Raw genomic sequence first — 18,146 nt, forward strand, 5'->3', positions numbered from 1 at the left:
GAGTGGGGGGCAGAGGAAGAGGGACAAGCTGGAGCCCGATGCAGGGTTCATTCCCAGGACCCCAGACCATGACCTGAGCCGAAGACAGATGCTTCACTGACTGAGCCCCCAGGTGCCCCAATCCAAGACTCCTAATCACATCAGCAACATCACTGTCACCACGTAAAGAAACTCAGGTCACAGGTTCCAGGTATGAGGGTATGTACACGCCAGGGGCCATTGTTCAGCTGACCACGCTCTCCAGTCATGGTGTTTTTTTTTTTTTTCAAGATTTTATTTATTTATTTGACACAGAGAGAGAGAGACCACAAGCAGGCAGAGAGAGAGCGAGGGAAGCAGGCTTCCCACTGAGCAGAGAGCCTGATGTGGGGCTCGATCCCAGGACGATAGATGGGTCCTTTTTGATACACAGACTGCCAGTCGCTTTCTTTGTGGTGTCTCTGGATGAACACAAGTTCTTAATTTTTAATAAGGTTCAGTTCTTCAGGCTTTTTCCTTTGTGGGGTTGGGGTCTTTGCTGTACTGTGTAAGAAGCCGTTACCCACTCAAGGTCATGAAGACATTCTACAGTTGGTTTACTTTTCCCACTGAGGTTTATGAACCACCTGGAATAGATTTTATGAGCTCTGAGTTAGGGACTGGTGTTATCTTTGCCACAGATACCAGAGTGGCCGGGTGCCATGTCCTGAAGACTGTGTTTCCCCATAACACCAACGTGTGCCCCTTATCCTGAGGCAGTTACACTGTGTTTGTCCCTGTCTGGACCTTCCTCTCATCCAGTCTTCACAGGCTGGTTCTGCTCAGTGGGAAGCTTTCCAGGGACACGTGAGCTGGCCAGGCCCGGCCCCGCATGGGTCTCCTCAAGAGTCTTCACCCAGAACGGGGCTGCCAGACTCAGCCTCTGCACATTCTCATGCTGCAGGGAGGAGAGTCCCCGCCGCTGTATGGCTGTGGGAACCCAGCTCCGTGCCCCCATCCCCCACTGCTCTCAGGCCCGCGACAAAATCTGTTAATCAAGGGTCTCCGGAGAAACAGAACCAACAGGGCGTGTCGAGAGAGAGGGACGTATTTTAAGGACTTGGCTGGTGTTATGGAGGCTTGGCTAGCAGCCACAGGGAGGGCAGGCTAGAGACAAGGGGCCCACTCCAGTGGGAAGGCTGCTGTGTACCCCACTCCTGGACACCCCTGAAGGAGTCCCGTCCACACCACCAGCCTCCCCTTTTTTGACTGGGGATGTGAGTGGTTTTAGGGACCTGCCTGCCTCTGGTCTTGGGGGCTGCCTGATTTCCAGGGGCCTCGATGGTGTGGAAAGAACCCATGTTTACCTCCCACACAGACAAAAACGTGTTTGCTTCATAGTACCCAGGACTGGTGAAGAGATTTGTTTGCTGGGGTCTCAGGCCTGGGAGCTGAAAACAATAGAGATGTGCTCTCTCCCTGTCTGGAGGCCGGAATTCTGAAATCCGGGTGTCACATGGCCAGGTTCCCTCCAGAGGCTCTTGGGTGGGGGTGTGGGGGGTCCTTCCTGCCTCATCCAGCAGCGGCTCCGGGTGGTCCCATCCCTGCCCCGTCTCCATGCGGCCTCCCCTCTGCTGTGTCGAGCCTCCCTCTGCCTCTGTTATGAAGACGCTCGTCTTGGATGTATGGCCTGGATAATGCCGGATGATCTCATTTCAAGATTCTTGTTATGTCTGCAAAGATTTTCTAAATGAGGTCACATTCGGAGGTCAGGGGGGTTAGGACGTGGACACAGCTTTCGGGGGCTGTCATGTAGCAGGAGCAGAGCAGCCTCTCGGAGCCCAGCCGGACACCCTCAACAGCCCGCCAGGCACACACACCCTCCAGCCCAGAAGCTGCCGAACCTCAGAACCATCCCCGGACGCCTGTGCCTGGAGCGCCTCTCGCTGGTGGAGCGCTGAGTGCGTCTCGGCCTCTGCGAAGCCCTAAAGCTTGTGCTGGGCCAGGCCTGGTGATGCGCGTGGGGTGTGTGAGTCATGGGGCCCCTCTCTCCTGCCTCTCCTTTCAGACATGGTGGAGATGATGCTGATGCAGAACGCCCAGATGCACCAGGTCCTCATGCAAAACCTGATGCTCCAAGCCCTGCCTGCAGCGCTTCCGCCCTCCCGGGGACCACCGGCAGCGCCCCCGCATCCCATCCCCCAGGTAGGCTCACCTGGGGCAGGTCTGGAGGTAAAGGAGGCCGCCCGGATCAAAACCAGAGGGCCTGGGTGGCTTTTCTTCTGCAAGTCCATGCATCGGTGTGACTCTGAAAAGCACAGGTCCGACTCCTGAGTCTGTGACCTGCTTGTGAAACCCTCTGGCGCTAGCTAGTCCCACCTAGAAGCGGACGGAGTTCCGCGGTTTGGGGCCCAGAAGCTGCCTCTAGAGCCGATGAGCTCAGCTGGAACCTCCTTCCCCCTTCCCTTCCTTGCTCCCCTCCACTGCCTCTCCCTCTCTTCCTCCCCACCCCCTGCTCCTCGTCACCCCTTCCCCTAAAACGGGCTGGTGTGTGGGCTGTGCTGAGGACCTACAGCGGGTCCCTTGTCCTCCCGCGAGCCTAGAGGCAGAAGCCGTCCTCCGTGCACCACCACCACCACTACGCGCCGCCAGCCCCCCTGCAGGCCATCCCAGCACCTGGCTCCCTGGCCGGGTACTCCACGTGGCCCGCGGTGGTCTCGGCCACCGCCCTCCCACCCGCCTCCAGCTTCCTGCCGGCCCTCCACCACTTGTCCGGGCCCGCCCCAGCGGCCCTTAGCCCGTAAGTCAAGGCCAACTTCCCGTCCGGTCCGTAGGGTGGGAGGAACCTTAGAGCCTGGGTCGCACCTCCTCACCCCTGCTGACAAGCCAGCGGCCCGTCTTTATCTGGGCCCAGGCCGAAGCAGGGACTTTGGAAAGGCCCTCCTGTCGTCTTGCAGGTGGGTCCTTGCAGCACTGGGCCCTGGAGGTCCCAGTCTGAGAACGGACCCCATGCCACCCTCCAGGGGAGGCTGCTTGTGGCTTGGGGCATCCGTCCAGCCCAGTATGAGCAGGGCTGTGGGGACCCTCCCCTGAGCCCCGGCCGCAGGGCTCACCTGTAGTGTGGGGTCTGCGGGCCGGGCCCGGGCAGTGACCGCACCCACGTGTCCCAGCTTCCCCAGGTTGGCATCTGACGGCGTCCAGCCCGCACCAGCTCCGGGCGTGTGAGCCTCCGCACGTGGGCTCTGGTGAGCCTCGGGACCTGGTTCCCCACTGGGTGCGGTCGGGGAGGCCAGGCGGAAGGCTGCAGCCTGATCCCCGGGGCAGGGCCGAGAGTCCGGGGGAGTGCACTGTTCTGTCCGGAGAGACGGCCCAGGAGCTGCCGAGAAAAGGCGGATGGGTTAGCTGCTTACATGCTGAAGCCTTCCCGTGGGAGAAACCCCATAAACAGGGTCAAATATGACACTAACTAGGCCCTCGGCCTTCCCCCCGGGGCGGGGGCGGTGGGGAGGGCTCCTGTTGGGGGGATGGCACAAGGCCACGAGCCAGGGTCTCCCCGGAGGAGACGTGCCTTCACTGTGTGTCCTGGCTGGCCGCCACCTTCTTCTGGAAGGGAGACGCTCGGGGTTGAACGTGGTTCCTTCAGTGGGGCCTGAGGAAAGGGGGCTTTCTCTGCCTGTTTGCTCCTCTGGTTGTTGGGGCTCCTGAATGTCGTTACTTTCTTCACTTTTCCTGACCTTTGTTTTCTGGGTGGAATCGTGTTCCCTTGTTTTATTTATTTATTTATTTATTTTAAAAGATTTTTTTTTTTTAATGTATTTATTTGACAGAGAGAAATCACAAGTAGGCAGAGAGGCAGGCAGAGAGAGAGAGAGGGAAGCAGGCTCCCTGCCGAGCAGAGAGCCCGATGCGGGACTCGATCCCAGGACCCTGAGATCATGACCTGAGCCGAAGGCAGCGGCTTAACCCACTGAGCCCCAGTTACTTAAATAACTTAACCTTAACCTTAAGGTTAACCTTAACCTTAACTAGGGGCGCCTTAACCCAGGCGCCCCTAGTTATTTATTTTTAAAGATGTATTCATTGATTTACTTATTTGAGAGCGTGTGCGCACGCGTGAGGGGCAGAGGGAGCGGGAGAAGCAGGCTCCCCGCTCAGCGGACCCGGGACCCTGAGGTCATGACCTGAGCCAAAGGCAGGCGCCCTGTCCCTTGCTGTTGTGACATTTTCATTTAAATGTCATTTTTAGGGGTGCCTGGGTGGCTCAGTGGGTTAAGCCGCTGCCTTCGGCTCAGGTCATGATCTCAGGGTCCTGGGATCGAGTCCCGCATTGGGCTCTCTGCTCAGCAGGGAGCCTGCTTCCCTCTGTCTCTCTCTGCCTGCCTCTCTGCCTACTTGTAATCTCTGTCAAATAAATAAATAAAATCTTAAAAAAAAATGTCATTTTCAAGTGCTACACATGTTCTCATCGGCCCCCTTTGTGCCCTAAGTTGCAAGGCAGCAAACGCCCACCGACCTCTCTCTACCTCCTCGGATGCCGCAGGCTTACCAGAACGCTGGCCTGGGAAGCAGATGGAAGCAGGTGGCTGAGGACCGGGCCTGCCACTCAGCTCTGTCAGGGGGGCCGCCCTCGGGGAGCCTCGCAGGCCAGACAGCGGCAGGCACCCCCACGGTGTGCCTGGCATGAATGTGTTTTGTGAAACGCGATTAAAGGTCTAAGTCAAGGGGCGCCTGGGGGGCTCGGTCCCTTAAGTGTCTGCCTTCGGCTCAGGTCATGATCCCAGGGTCCTAGGATCGAGCCCCGCATCAGACTCCCTGCTCAGCGGGAGACCTGCTTCTCCTCCCGCTCCCCCTGCTTGTGTTCCCTCTCTCGCTGTGTCTCTGTCAAATAAATAAAATCTGTAAAAAAAAAAAAAAAAAAAAGGTCTAACTCAATTTTTTATTTTCACATTGACATTTTCTAACATGGTTTTCCTATTCAGTTTTATTTCTCAACATAACTATTAATTCAATATAGGGAAGAAGTTTGGCAGAAGCTGGTTTTCTTGGCCTAATAAATTGGAAGAATGGGTTTGTCTGCGCCCAATGGAAAACCCAGCACTTCCCTGGGAACCTCCATTCCTTGCGCACAGAACAGACGCTTGTAGTCACGGATTCTGCAGCAGCTGGGGGTTCTGCAGTCCCTCTCGGTTCCGACACCATCGGCCTGTGGAGGACTCAGTCCCATGAGACTGCCCCGTGCCAGCTGCAAACTCAGGTTGTCCCCTGTGCTTCCGACCTGCTGGGTCAGGGAGCAGAGGTTCCCATAAACCCCTTTCCGGGTTTGATTAGAGCCGCTCACAGAAATCGGGCAACGCTTACTGACATCGACTGGTCTACTTAAGGGGGTGATAAGGGGTGGGGCGGGTCTGGGTGGGTTCTGAGCACCGGAGCTTCTGTCCCGTGGAGTTGGGGTGCATCACCCTCTCCGTGTGGACGTGTGCCCCCAGCGGGAAGCTCTGAGCCCCGTCCTGTTGGGACTCACGGGGCTTCCTCATGTATGCCTGAGGGAGACAACTGCATCTCTGAACACACAGAGGAGAGCAGAGGCCAGGGAACCCAATGGACGCCTGGAGCAGGAGGGACCCGTCCTGGCAGAGGCTGGGTTTGCGGAAGCTCTGGAACCAGGCCACTGTGGCCAGGTCGGGGTGGACAGAGTGCCACGTGGAATCAGATAGCCAAGGTAGAGCCCCAAGGCTGGGTGGGGCGGCCTTTTCTCAGATTTAGGTCAGATGGACACTGGGTGACATGCTCTATTGTGTTCAGTGACATATAAAAACCCCTCTGAATCTATAAGAAAGAAAAATCAATAGAAAAATAAGCATTAGGGACAGCTGGGTGGCTCAGTCAGTTAAATGGCCAGTTTTTGACTTTGGTTCAGGTCATGATCTTGGGGTGGTGAGATGGAGCCCTGCATCGTCCATCAGGCTCAGTGGAGTCGGCTCAAGATTCTCTTTCTGTTCCCCCAAAATAAATCTTTAAAAAAAAGAAAAATGAGCACAAGACAAGCAGTTAGTGAAGCGCTCTGGTCACTGGTGACGAGAAATGCAGGACAGGCTCGGTGTATGCACGACCAAGGGAGGGGTTGGGGTTTGTGGAGGCTGAGGTCTGGACCCCAGGGTCACTGCTATGGCTTCAGGGTGGAAGTGACCAGGTCCTTTGGAAGTACTGGGCATTGCCTGATAAAGCTGGCTACGCTGCCCATACCACCCCCAGCTGCTCTGCTCTGAGGCCCACACCCAGGGGAACTGCGCTCCCGATGGCCTGTGCCCCCGACATGACCACAGAGGCACGGGGGATGTACGAAATTCCTGCTGACAGGAGTAGCGGGTCTCGGGATCCCTTCAGTCTCTTAAAAAGAACCGCAGAGCCTAGAGCTTGTGGGGTCATCTTTGGTCTTTGCTGAGACGTTCTACCGAGAACAAGCTTCACTACAAGCAGGCACGCAGACCCCACACGGCTTCAGGGGTGCCACAAGCCCAATTCTGGGTCCTTGAGGGGCTGGGGAAAATTCAGGCTGTCAAGATATCCAGCGGGAAATGCATTTTCATGTTTTTCAATTGGATTCATGGGAGAAACCAGATTCTCAGAATTGTAGTAACCCTGGATTAGAGGCTACGTTTCGTTGCCGTGACCTCTTCAGAGCTCCTTGGCAGAATTCGTGGAGCTGTTGCCAATACCGGTCCTGGGAGGCCCAGGCAGTGCAGGCCCAAGGTTGGCTCAGCACACCTCTGTGGCCTGCTCCCACGATGCTCTGGGCCCAGAACAGCTTAGATAAGGCTCTGTGGTGCCTCCTGGGTTTGCTGTTGTACCAGAAGAGAAGGCAGGAAACAGTATAGGGAAGAGGATGGGAAGCAGCAGCCGAGCTCAGGGAGCCTCCCGGAGCTGGGAGACACTGAGCTCCGTGTGGACATGGGCATCTGGGGCTCAGCAGCTCTGGCCACAGCAGGGCCACGGGAAAGAGGACGTAGGTAGGGTCCACAAGAAAAACTCTGACCAGGGGCTGTGCCCACCTCAGGAGCCAGGATGGGCAGATGTCGGCTGTGGGTCACCTGGCTGAGGTTGTCGGGGGGCTTGCGGCCCCGGTAAGGGTCAGCCTTGTGCCTCCCCTCATAAAGGCACCCGGCGAAGGCTCTAAGTCACAGTGCTCTTAAGGGGTAAGTGGAGACTATAGCCAATGGGTGTCTTGCAGGAAGGAGGGCGAGGGGCACATCCTCCCTGGGCTGCCTGTTCCACTCTCCAGAGCGGGCTGGAGAGGCAGGAGAGGGAAATGCCTCTGGCCACAGGCAGAACCTCAGGGGATAAGGGCCCTGTGCTCCAGCTCTGCAGCCTAAGGGCTTAGAACTACTTCATCTGCGACAGCGAAATGACGTTTGCCAGGTGCTGAACGAAGTCATGAACGGACACGTCTTTCACACTTTCACAAAACGGTCAGGCCCCACTCGTGCCATTTTGCCCCATTTTGCCTGAGCCCCACAGGGGACCAGGGACCAGCAGGGCCCTCCGTTTGGTAGAGTCCCTGGTCCTGGGGGGCCTGAAAGGGGAGGGTCCATCTGCCATCCACCATCTCTGGACTCTAGAGAATCCGCCGGGTGCCCCCTGGGTGCTGGGCCTCCAGCACCCTCAGAAGAGGCCCCTGGTCAGGGGCTGGAGCCTGGTCCCGGTGAGCCGGCTCAGCTCTTCGAGAACCTGCTTCTCCTTCTGGAACATCTGAAACAAAGGAGTGCAAACCAACTTGGAGACCCCCGCCCAGCCTGGCCCAGGGGTGTCCACGGCTGTGGCGTGAGGCTCCTCAGCTGCGTGGCCCCCCAGAGCCAAAGCGCAGGACCTGGTTCTGTTCACCCTCACCCAGCGCATGCACACAGAACGTGGACGTGCTGCCTGCAGGGTGAGGGGTGGGGCCGGCAGCGGGACCGGGGGCCAGGGGCCCAAGTAGTGGTCTGGGGCTGCAGGAGAACAGGCCAGATGGGTCAGCCGGGCCCAGAGTCCACTGGAGAGGGATGTGTGAGGACCGCCCCTCCAGGGGGAACGAGTGCTCAGTGCCCCAGGAAGCCCTAGGACGGCTGGGGTCCCTGCTGGAGGTGACACCACGGGCCCTCTCTGAGATGTGGCCAGAGGGGGTGAGGGGCCACAGTAGGACCAGCCTCTCACCTGGAGGGGAAGCAGAGCCAGTGTCCCTGGTGGGGACCCAGCCCGAGAGTGGGGACAGCCCGACTCTGTCCGTGCCAGGGCTCCTGCCACGCCCCCGGCCAGAAAGTCCCATCACCCAGCCCGAGATGGTGCGGACAACTGGGTCAGACTTGCTTGTTCATTGCCTTCTAGAGAGCCTGATTATTTGATTACACATATAATTTGAGTTTATTAAGTCCAATATGGTGCATATACCAACATACACCCTTGAAATGGGGCAAGTATTGTCACTTCTCAGGGAAACAAACAGCTAAATAACTTTACCCTGTAGGTCTCTCTCAGAGACCTACATCTTCTTAATCTGCATCTTCTTAATCCTGTTCCCACCTAATAAATATCATCACAATTTCTCTTATAAAGAATTTTTGACTTTTAGCCATTAGAATTTTATAGAATTTATAAAATTCAGTCTCCGTGGCTCAGATCTTCCTTTCAACCACAAATAAGTAATACAGTTAGTAGCATTTGGGGAGCCCCATATTTTAAACAAACAATGTTAGTCTTTTGTTTTGTTTTGATAAAGTAGGCATTTGTAAAATCCTCAATTTACTGCTTTCCCCCCAGTTTTGGTTTTCGTACTTGACTGCAGGGGCAGCTCAGGCTGCTCTGGTTCCCGGGGCACCTGGCACTGCGCCCCTGTATCCTGAGGGACCGGGGACAGCTCCTACCTTCTGCCACTCAGCCTCTGTGCTGTGTGTGAAGCCCAGCAGATGACAGAGCCCATGGGTGGCCGTCACCTGTCAGAACAATTAAAATGCTTCAGGAACTGATCATGACCAATCCTTGAGCCAAGGGTGGGGGCGATGGATGGGACGGACGGATGGATGGAAGGACGGACGGGAGGAGGAGGAGGGAAGGGAGGGAGAAGTCAGCCCATGCATGGTGGGCGCTTAGGAACCTAGGGGCAGGTGGAGGGTGTCTGGGGCTGAGAAGGTGCCTATGTGCAGCTAGGGGCTAGGAGGAGAGGGTCCCAGGCCTGGTGGGCTGGCCCTCCACCGAAGGGCATGGGATCTCCGGGAGGTGGGGGTCACAACAGCCCTGCAGGGGTGTGCGGCTGGCATGGCGGTCGCAGAGCACAGGCCCGTGCTGAGCAGCTCTGTCCGTGCCAGGGCTCCTGCCACGCCCCCGGCCAGAAAGTCCCATCACCCAGGGAAGCAGAATTCTGACCTGTTTCCTGCCCTCTCCTCACCCGACACTGCTAGGGAGGCAAGCAGGCCCAAGGCCTAGGCTTGCTCTCTGTGGGATGATGAGAGGGTCCTTGCTGCCCCTGCTTGTAGGTCTCCCTCCCCCAATAACCCCTGTCCTTCACGTGAGACAGTGTGGAGACGGGCGTCCCATCCATGGCCCTCTCTTCAGGCCCTGTTTATTTCAGCTTCCCACTCACAGTGAGGATATCAAAGTAGTCCTCATCTCCTTTGCAGTGCTGGAAGATATACTCCACTCCTAAGAAAATGTCTCCCAAATTGTAGTCATCTGGAGTTTCAGGCTGGGGAAGTTCCCCTGCTTTTACGTTCTGCAAATGAGGAAATACAGAGTTGGAGAACAGGACGTCAGGAACTAACCTGATGACAGGCCTACAGATTACATTCTGGAAGACCCCTACTCAGTAGTTCCAGGGCAGGTGAGGGGTGGTGGGACTACAGCAGAGTCCCTCTTTACAGGTGACCTAGGACAAAGGAGCTGCTCCCCTCCATCTCTCTCATCTTTCCGGCGCACAATCGCACAGGCCCACGCTGGTACAACTGTGTATTTCCGTCCTTTGCTACTCGCCCCCGAGGGTCTTCCACGTTCCCACAGAAGAAACCACCGGGCCCTGCATCGGAGGGCTGTTCGCACTAAGCTAGTCCTGCAGGTGGATGTTAAGGGTATTAATATGTTCCCTCCCTGTTAGGAAAAAACACCAGGGACTATTCAAGAGGTTTATACTGTAACATCTTCCTTCCTTAGCGGAGACACTAGCGGATCACACGGTACACGCGTGTTCCAGCGCTCTCCAGCACCAGCAAAGTGCTTTCCAAGAGGGTCCTTCCGGGTGATGCTCTAACGGTGTGGGAAGCCTTGGACCAACCACGTGCATCGGGGAGGTAGTGGCCTAATCGCTACCTCCTATTTGCTCAAAATATCTTCTCAGTGTTTTCATTTTCAGTGAAAAGATTCAGTGTTATCCACTTGTTTCAGCCACACGCGTTTGTTACTGTGTCCCGCTTAAAATCCCCGAAGCAGGGGTGCCCGGCCCGCTCAGTGGGTGGAGCACAGGCCTCCCGACCTCGGGGGTGCGAGTCTGACCTTGGCTGGGGGCGCAGAGGACTCAGAATCAACAACAACAAGTCTTCAAAAACACCGCAGAGGCTCTCGACTCCTCTCCTGACCCCCGGCAGCGTCAGGGCGCGGTTCGCCCCGGGCCAGCGGGGTCGCCGACAGGGGGGTCCCGCCGGGGCCGCTCACGGGCGTTCGAGGTTTTCGGAAACTCAGGCCCAGAGCGCCCGCCGCGGAAGCCGGACCCGGGAGCCGCCTCACCTCGTGGAACGGGAAGGACAGCACGTCGGTCGGGGCGTCCCGGGCCCTGTAGACGCCGTTGAGGCGCCGAATGGTCCTGTTGTCCACGCAGACGACCGCGAGGTCGAAGCGCTGCACCCCGAGGGCCGCCCGCAGCAGCTGCAGCCGGCGGCGGAGCGGCGCCCTCCGCACGGGGACCGCGCGCTGCAGGTTGCGGAGCAGCAGAGCCATGTCGGGGCCGCGAGTCCTGCCGACGCTCACGCCGGCGCGTCCCGGCCGGGAAATTCGCCGAGAATCGGTGTTTCTCCCCGAGACGACGCGGGGGCGCGGGAGCGGGGACGGGGACGGGGCCGGGGCCGGGCGGCCGGAAGCCCCGCGGCGGCAGACCAGCGGAACCCGAGCGCGGCGGGGCCGGGGGGTGGAGCCGAGCCGCGCGGACGGACCGGAAGTCGGTCCGCGGCGTTTTCTGCCCCCGGCGCGCCGCGGAGGGTCGGCTCCCGCGGCCGCGATCCGGGCCTGCGCCTCCAGCCGGGCGCCGAGGGGGCCCCGGGGCGGCGGCGGGCGGCGGGCCTGCGAGTCGCGGAGCCGGACGGTGAGCGCGGCGCAGGGTCCGGGCTGGGCGGAGGCCGCCGCCTCCTCCCGCGCCCTCCCCGGCCCCGCCGCCCCGAGTCGTCCGCGGAGCGGGCCTGCGGCGCGGGCGGCTCCCGGCGCGGCGCGGGGCCGCGGGCGATTGTCGGGGAGCGCGGCGTCCGCTGCTCCGCCCTGGCCCGGTGCGGGGGCGGCCGCTCCGGGGCGCTCGGTCCTCTGAGCCGGGTCGGGGGTCCCCGCAGGTGCAGCCGCGCCGCCGGCGAATCCGGTTTCTGGTTCGGGGCGACAGGCGGGAGGAGGCGCTGCGGGGCGCCCGGCGGGCTCGGCCGGCGGAGCGGGACTCGCGATCTGGGGCCGAATGCGAGTCCCGGCGGGCGCAGCCATTACTGGACGCGGCGAACTCTGCGAGCAGGAAGCGGGGAAACTGCAACAGTGACGCGCCCGCGGCGATACATTGTAGCTCTCGGGCCGCGGGGGCGGAGGACCCGCCCGGACGGCGCGGCCGCGCTCGCTTCCTCGCCGCGGTTCGGGGTTCCCGCGCCGCTCGCCCGCTCCGTAAAGCCACTTCAGCTTCTCTCGGGCCGGGGAGGACGCGTTCAGCCTCCCGCAACAAGGTCGTCGGTTCTGCACCCGCCGCCCCCGGCGCGCCCCGCCGCCCCCGGCGCGCCCCGCCTCCAGGCCCCCGCCGGCTCGCAGGAAAGCCGGCTTGGCGCTTTGAGTCCCTGATCCTGAGTTCTCCTTCCAGTGCGATTGCAGATTCTGCGCGGTCTCCCAGCGGGACGTGGCCGTGATGATGTGAACTTTTGTCTTGCAGCGCGCCGTGAGGATGAGGCAGGGCTCCGTCCCCGAGCGGGCTGTTTGAGAAGAGAGCTGTCGTGCGCGCTCCGCGTCCGCTGCCTTGCCTGGGAAGATGAACCCAGCTAATCCTTTCAGCGGGCAGCAGCCTGGGGTTTTCCCGGCATCTACCAGTAGTTCCATAGGCACATTTCAGGCTAAGCCACCCTTCCGATTCGGTCAGCCTTCTTTTGGACAGAATAATACGCTATCTGGGAAAACCTCGGGATTTTCGCAGGTATCCGGCTTTCCGACGTCTTCTGGAGTAAGTCACTCTTCTTCAGCACAAACGTTAGGATTCTCCCAAACCTCAAACGTTGGACTCTTTTCTGGACTTGAACAAACTCCAGCTTTTGTAGCTGCCTCTGGGTCTTCAAGTTCATGTGTGTCTGCACACCCAGGTTTTAGTTTTAAGTCACCCAATTTTGGGGCTTTCCCGGGTACGTCTTCGTTTGGACAAGAAAGTGGGGAAATAGCAAGCTCTGGTTTTGGGAAAACAGAGTTTAGTTTTAAACCTCTGGAAAATTCCGTGTTTAGACCAATATTTGGGGCTGAATCTGAGCCAGAGAAAACTCAAAGCTCAGTTACTTCTGGATTTTTTACATTTTCTCACCCAATTAGTAGCGGTCCTGGGGGGCTGGCTCCGTTTTCTTTTCCTCAGGTGACAAGCAGCTCAGCTTCCACTTCAAACTTGACCTTTTCAAAACCAGTCAATAGTAATAATTCGTCATCTGCCTTTACCTCTGCTTTATCAACCCAAAATGTAGAGGAAGAGAAGAGGGCCTCTAAGTCACTATTTGGAAGTTCTAATAGTAGCTTCACTAACTTCCCCGTATCGTCAGGACCTCTGGGTGAACCGTTCCCAGGTAGCAAAACAGGTGTAAGACAAGGATGTGAAGAACGTGTTTCCCAGATGGAGCCACTTCCCAGCCTCATGAAAGGACTGAAAAGGAAGGAGGACCAGGATCGGTCCCCAAGGAGACCTGGGCATGATGCAGCAGAAGACTTGGATGCTTTGTCGAGGGGAGATCACCCTCCAGATAAGCGACCTGTCCGCCTGAATCGACCCCGGGGAGGCACCTTGTTTGGTCGGACGATACAAGATGTCTTCAAAAGCAATAAAGAAGTAAGTCGTCTGGGGAACAAGGAATCTAAAAAGGATATTGGCTGTGCCGAATCTGGGGAGAACGACCACGCGGCCATCCCAGGAGGAAGTCAGTCTGTCTTGGCACCTTCCCGGCTCCCAGGTGTGAATAAAGAGGAAGAAACTGAAAGCAGAGATAAAAAAGAAGGTGAGATCTGCATACATGTGCCGTCCAGTTAATGTTGCTGGCTGGTTTTTGGTATATTTCCCTGGGTCTTAGTTTGATGGGTGTAGTGAATTTTCTGTAAACCCTAGGAATTCTAAAATACCAAGAGCATGTCTTACGTAAACATTTCCTTTGCTCTTACATAGGTGCTGCCTCTTGTGTGAAGTGTTACATCTCAGGGGCACCTGGCTGGCTCAGTCAGAAGAACATGTGGCTCTTGGTCTCGGGGTCATTAGTGGGAGCCCCACACTGGATGTGGAGATTACTTAACAAAACATAAATCAGTAGATAGACATTGAAATGTTATGTCTGATACATTTTTTTAAAAAGATTTATTTATTTTCCGGAGCACACAAGGAGGGGCAGAAGGAGAAGAAGAGAATCTCAAGCAGGCTCTGACTCCCCACTGAGCTCCATGCCTGATACGGGGCTCCACCTCGCCACCCTGAGATCATGACCAGACCTGAAATCGAGAGTCAGCTGCTTAACTGACTGAACCACCTAGGTGCCCTGTCTGATCCGTCTTGGTGCCTGTTCTCTGATCCCTAGATTCTCTAAGAGGAACGCCCGGACGTCAAAGTAAAAGAAGCGAGAGCACAGACAGTCTTGGGGGCTTGTCTCCCACTGAAATCACAGCAATCCAGTGTAAGAACATCCCCGACTCTCTCAATGACAGAACCATTCTGGAGAACCACTTTGGTAAAATTGCTAAAGTGCAGCGTATCTATACCAGGCGCAGCAAAAAGCTTGCAGTGGTGTATTTTTTTGATCATGTGAGTATTTCCAAGAAATTTAATGTGAGTGGAAAAAACTTTGAACTTTGTCACTTTAAAACCTATTTTTTAATATACCAGTTGTTTGCTAGAATTTGGGCAAGTACTCAAATATCTTATTTTTAACCTGGAGAGGCTGGTGTAGCTAGTGTGTATTTCATAACTTGGAGTTACTCATGGAAAGCTTGCGGTCCCTACTGAATGAGTGTTCTAGAAATACTGGGAGAGTGATTCCATGAGTCCAGTTCCTCTGAAATGAATGGGAGTGGCTCTAACCACACAGCAGTTTTTTCGAAATTGAGTTTTCTTATTTCTTTGGCCACAGTACATGATCACTAAACATTCCAGCAGTCCGGAAACAGCGGACTCCCCTTGTCGACCCGTTCTCCAGAGATAACTGCCGTAGCTTGTTTGAGTTATACCTTGACTATAAATCTGTGTATAAGCACATGTGCGTAATGTGTTGCTGTGGGTGTGTTACATCCAAGAGTGTTCACATTATGTGGCTTTGTATCTTTTTTTTTTTTAAGATTTTACTTATTTATTTGACAGAGAGAAATCACAAGTAGAGAGGCAGGCAGAGAGAGAGAGAGGGAAGCAGGCTCCCCGCTGAGCAGAGAGCCCGATGCGGGACTCGATCCCAGGACCCTGAGATCATGACCCGAGCCGAAGGCAGCGGCTTAACCCACTGAGCCACCCAGGCGCCCCTGTGGCTTTATATCTTTATTGTTTTTTCTGAATTTTCTTGGGAGAGATAAATTTCTATAGAATTTATGAAGTAGAAAGCATGTTTTTATACTTTTTAAAAATGATAATGTAGGAAGAAAAAAACCGAACCTATGGGAGGGGGCACAAAATCACCCATAACTCTATTTTCTAAGATACCAATTAAGAATATTTTGGTTAATATCTTGGCAGGTCTGTAGTCATGTTGGTTTTGCACGAATGGGATCACACTGCATATGCTGTCTGGTAACCTTTCCAGGCTTGAAATCAGTAAATAGCCTGCATTAGAATAGGATTGTTAAGTGCTACGTGGCATTCTGTTGTGGTTACCTACTTGGCCAGTTTTCTATTTGTGGACATTTTATGTATGTGTTTCTGATTGGCTTATATCCTTTGTTTAAATTCCTGGGAGTAGAAGTTTTGTGCCAAAATACATACACAGCTTTGGGGCTTTTGATGTTTATTCTTTTCTGTTGATTTTTTTTTCAATGGTGGCATTAATTATCTTCACAGTGTCGTACAGCCATCACCACTGTCCCTTTCCAGAACTTTTTCATCATCCCAAACAGAAACTGTAACCACTAAGCAATAACTCCCCATTTTCTCCTTCCCTCAGCCCTTGGTGACCTCTAATCTGCTTTCTGTCTCTATCAGTTTGCCTGTTCTAGAAATTACTTTTAAGTGGGATCGTATAATATTTGTCCTGCTTGTTTTGGTTAGCGTCATGTTTTCAAAGTTTGTCCATGAGTTTGTATTTCATTCCTTTCATGGTTGAATAATAGTGTATTGTATAGAATAATATTCCAATATATATTACATTTTGTTTATTATCTGTCGACGGACAGAGGTTGTTTCTACTTTTTGGCTATTTTGAATAATGCTGCCATGAAGACAGTGTGCAAATATCTCAAGACCCTTCTTTTAATTCTACTGGGTATGTACTTAGGAGTGGAATTGCTGGGTCACATGTGTTGTTTCTTATTTTTTAAGTTATTTGAGTATTGAGATGTACTTGCGCTTCTAGCTGAACCCTAAAAATATGAATGTAATAAATAGGAGATTGTCATTGTAAGCAGTTCACTGATACGCGTAATATCCAGGTCCCCTGATTACCCTCATCTCTTCTGTTACTCAGGAGCAAACACCGTTACCTAGTATGATGTATTTTTCTAGACGTTTTTGTTGGTATGTCTGTAGGTACACTAATAAGTAGTTGCTTTTGTGATAAATTGTATCCCATGTGTATCCTTCTCTCTCTTTTTTTTTTTTAATATTTATTTATTTGACAGAGATCACAGGTAGGCAGAGAGGCAGGTGGAAAGAGGGGGAAGCAGGCTCCCCGCTGAGCAGAGAGCCCAATGTGGGGCTCAATCCCAGGACCCTGAGATCATGACCTGAGCCGAAGGCAGAGGCTTTAACCCATGGAGCCACCCAGGTGCCCTCTCTTCCTTTTGTCTTCAGGTGCGACTTGACAGTCTTTCCATTACTGTATGCATAATCAGGTAACGAGAGTCCTCTCGCTAAATGCGAAAAGGCCAAGCTGTGGTTTCTGTTCCAGTGAAGTCCTTCTTTTCAAAAGGAGAAGAGCAAACCCACACTTGTGAGATGAGGAAGGGCGGCGAGGCCTGCGGCTGCTGTGTCAGGAGACTGCGTGGTCAGAACACACAGGGTCGGAGGCTTCGCTCTCTGGTGCAGAATTCTGCTACTGCCTTTGTGTGTGTGTGTGTGTGTGTGTGTGTGTTTAAGATTTTTATTTATTTATTTGACAGAGATCACAAGTAGGCAGAGAAGCAGGTAGACGGGGGGGAAGCAGGCTCCACACTGAACAGAGAGCCCAATGCGGGGCTCAATCCCAGGACCCTGAGATCATGACCTGAGCTGAAGGCAGAGGCTTAACCCACTGAGCCACCCAGGCACCCCTGCCTTTGTGGTTTTAATCTCATTTCCTTTGTTGGCCTGATGTCCTCATACATTGTGTTGTGGACTGTTTTCTAGGTATCTGCAGCCCTGGCTAGGAAGAAGGGGAAAGGCTTGCATAAAGACATGTCTATCTTTTGGCACAAGAAGAAAATAAGTGAGTTTGCAGTTCTTCTTGGTATAGTCTCCGGTTGTCTGTGTACCACACCCTCCGAGCTTCTGTTGGTGCCGGGGTGGGCCGGCAGGCAGTACATCCTGGGTGTCTGAGTGTTTCTGTGGGCTCCCCTGGAGCCCTTTGTGACAATTAAGAGAGAATTACTTTTTCAAACTGAGTGAAGAAGTCCAGTGTCAAGTGATTTGTGGTTCATGAACACTGTGCTCTTGTGTCCTCAGGTCCCAACAAGAAGCCCTTTTACATAAAGGAGAAGCCAGGCGACGGCGAAGCTGGCCAGGGCCCCGAGGACACAGCCTTTCAGCACTCTTCTCTTGGCAAGCCTGGGGCGAGGGCCGCAGCTGGCACCCTCCTGAACAAAAGGTGTGTCTGGTCCTTCCTGTGGGTTCTTCTGCTTCTGTGCGCTTGGCGGCAGTCACGCCAGAGCATGGCAGGGAAGCGGGCGCCACGCTGACACTTGAGCAGGGGGAATGGGGCCCCGGGACAGGGAGAGGAGGGCATGGTGGAAGGGCAGGGGGGAGACGGCTGGGCAGAGCCCCTGGGCTCCTCGTTTGTCTTGCTCAGTCCCATGCCCCATGCACTTCTCCTGGCACCTGGTGTGTGTCGTGTAGAAGGAGCAGCTTTCCCCTGAGGAGGCTGTAATCAGGTATTCCTAGGAGCTCCTTGGAGCAGTTTCCAGTATGACTTTATGTAGATTCTGGGTATTACGGTGAGCCGGTCTCCCTGGGCTGCGTGATGGCTGGGGAGCTGGGGGTCTGGCTCGCAGGTGGGAGCGGGCACGTGCTGTGTGCTGCACGGGGCCTCCCCGTCTGAGTGGAACTCTGTTCCTAAAGGCCCCCCCTTCCCGCGTGACCCCACCTCCTTCTCACCCTGTGCTTCTGTTTGACCCTTCATGCATTTTGGTTAGTGTACTGTTTCCTCACTGTTCGTTTCACAGCTCGCAGTGTAGCTGCTGATTTGTCTGTGCTTTTTCCTTTCCCGCCAGCCAGTCCTATCTTCTTCAACATCAGAGTTCCCCGAATGTTGAAAGCCAGCCAGAAAGTGGGGAAGCTCAGAGACGTTGCCCATTTCTGTTTAGTGTATTCCTCTACCGGGGTGAAGTGACGTGTGAAAACATGTAGGCATGTGACTTCCTCCTGGCGTTAA

At 55.2% G+C, this 18,146-nt stretch overlaps 2 protein-coding genes across 5 annotated transcripts in view; one reads left to right on the plus strand and one right to left on the minus strand.

Annotated features, from left to right (window-relative positions):
- Positions 1-311: 311 nt before the first annotated feature.
- Positions 312-11,035, minus strand: YBEY (ybeY metalloendoribonuclease). 3 transcript variants are annotated; one of them, XM_044250755.1, is made up of 6 exons: positions 10,702-11,035; positions 9,569-9,697; positions 8,853-8,921; positions 3,072-3,334; positions 2,174-2,266; positions 312-605 (listed from the first exon to the last, which is right to left on the minus strand). In XM_044250755.1, the coding sequence occupies exons 1-6, from the start codon at positions 10,909-10,911 to the stop codon at positions 476-478; spliced, it is 894 nt and encodes a 297-aa protein (XP_044106690.1). In that variant the 5' UTR covers positions 10,912-11,035; the 3' UTR covers positions 312-475. The 3 variants fall into 3 exon arrangements, with proteins under 3 accessions (XP_044106690.1, XP_044106689.1, XP_044106691.1); XM_044250754.1 differs by having other exon boundaries at positions 513-1,691; positions 10,702-10,974; XM_044250756.1 differs by lacking the exons at positions 312-605; positions 2,174-2,266; positions 3,072-3,334 and adding an exon at positions 4,881-7,704.
- A 166-nt stretch (positions 11,036-11,201) lies between these two features.
- Positions 11,202-18,146, plus strand: part of LOC122908216 (minichromosome maintenance complex component 3 associated protein) — a 51,257-nt gene continuing 44,312 nt past the window's right edge. Inside the window, exons 1-5 of one of the 2 annotated variants that reach the window (XM_044250757.1) lie at positions 11,202-11,272; positions 12,083-13,394; positions 13,962-14,185; positions 16,907-16,985; positions 17,222-17,363. In XM_044250757.1, the coding sequence (XP_044106692.1) occupies positions 12,179-13,394; positions 13,962-14,185; positions 16,907-16,985; positions 17,222-17,363 (1,661 nt within the window). In that variant the 5' untranslated portion in view covers positions 11,202-11,272; positions 12,083-12,178. Of the gene's footprint in view, positions 11,273-12,046; positions 13,395-13,961; positions 14,186-16,906; positions 16,986-17,221; positions 17,364-18,146 lie in introns of those variants that run through there. The other variant, XM_044250758.1, reaches the window with a different exon arrangement.

The sequence above is a fragment of the Neovison vison genome, chromosome 6, assembly GCF_020171115.1.
Source record: "Neovison vison isolate M4711 chromosome 6, ASM_NN_V1, whole genome shotgun sequence".
NCBI lineage: Eukaryota > Metazoa > Chordata > Mammalia > Carnivora > Mustelidae > Neogale > Neogale vison.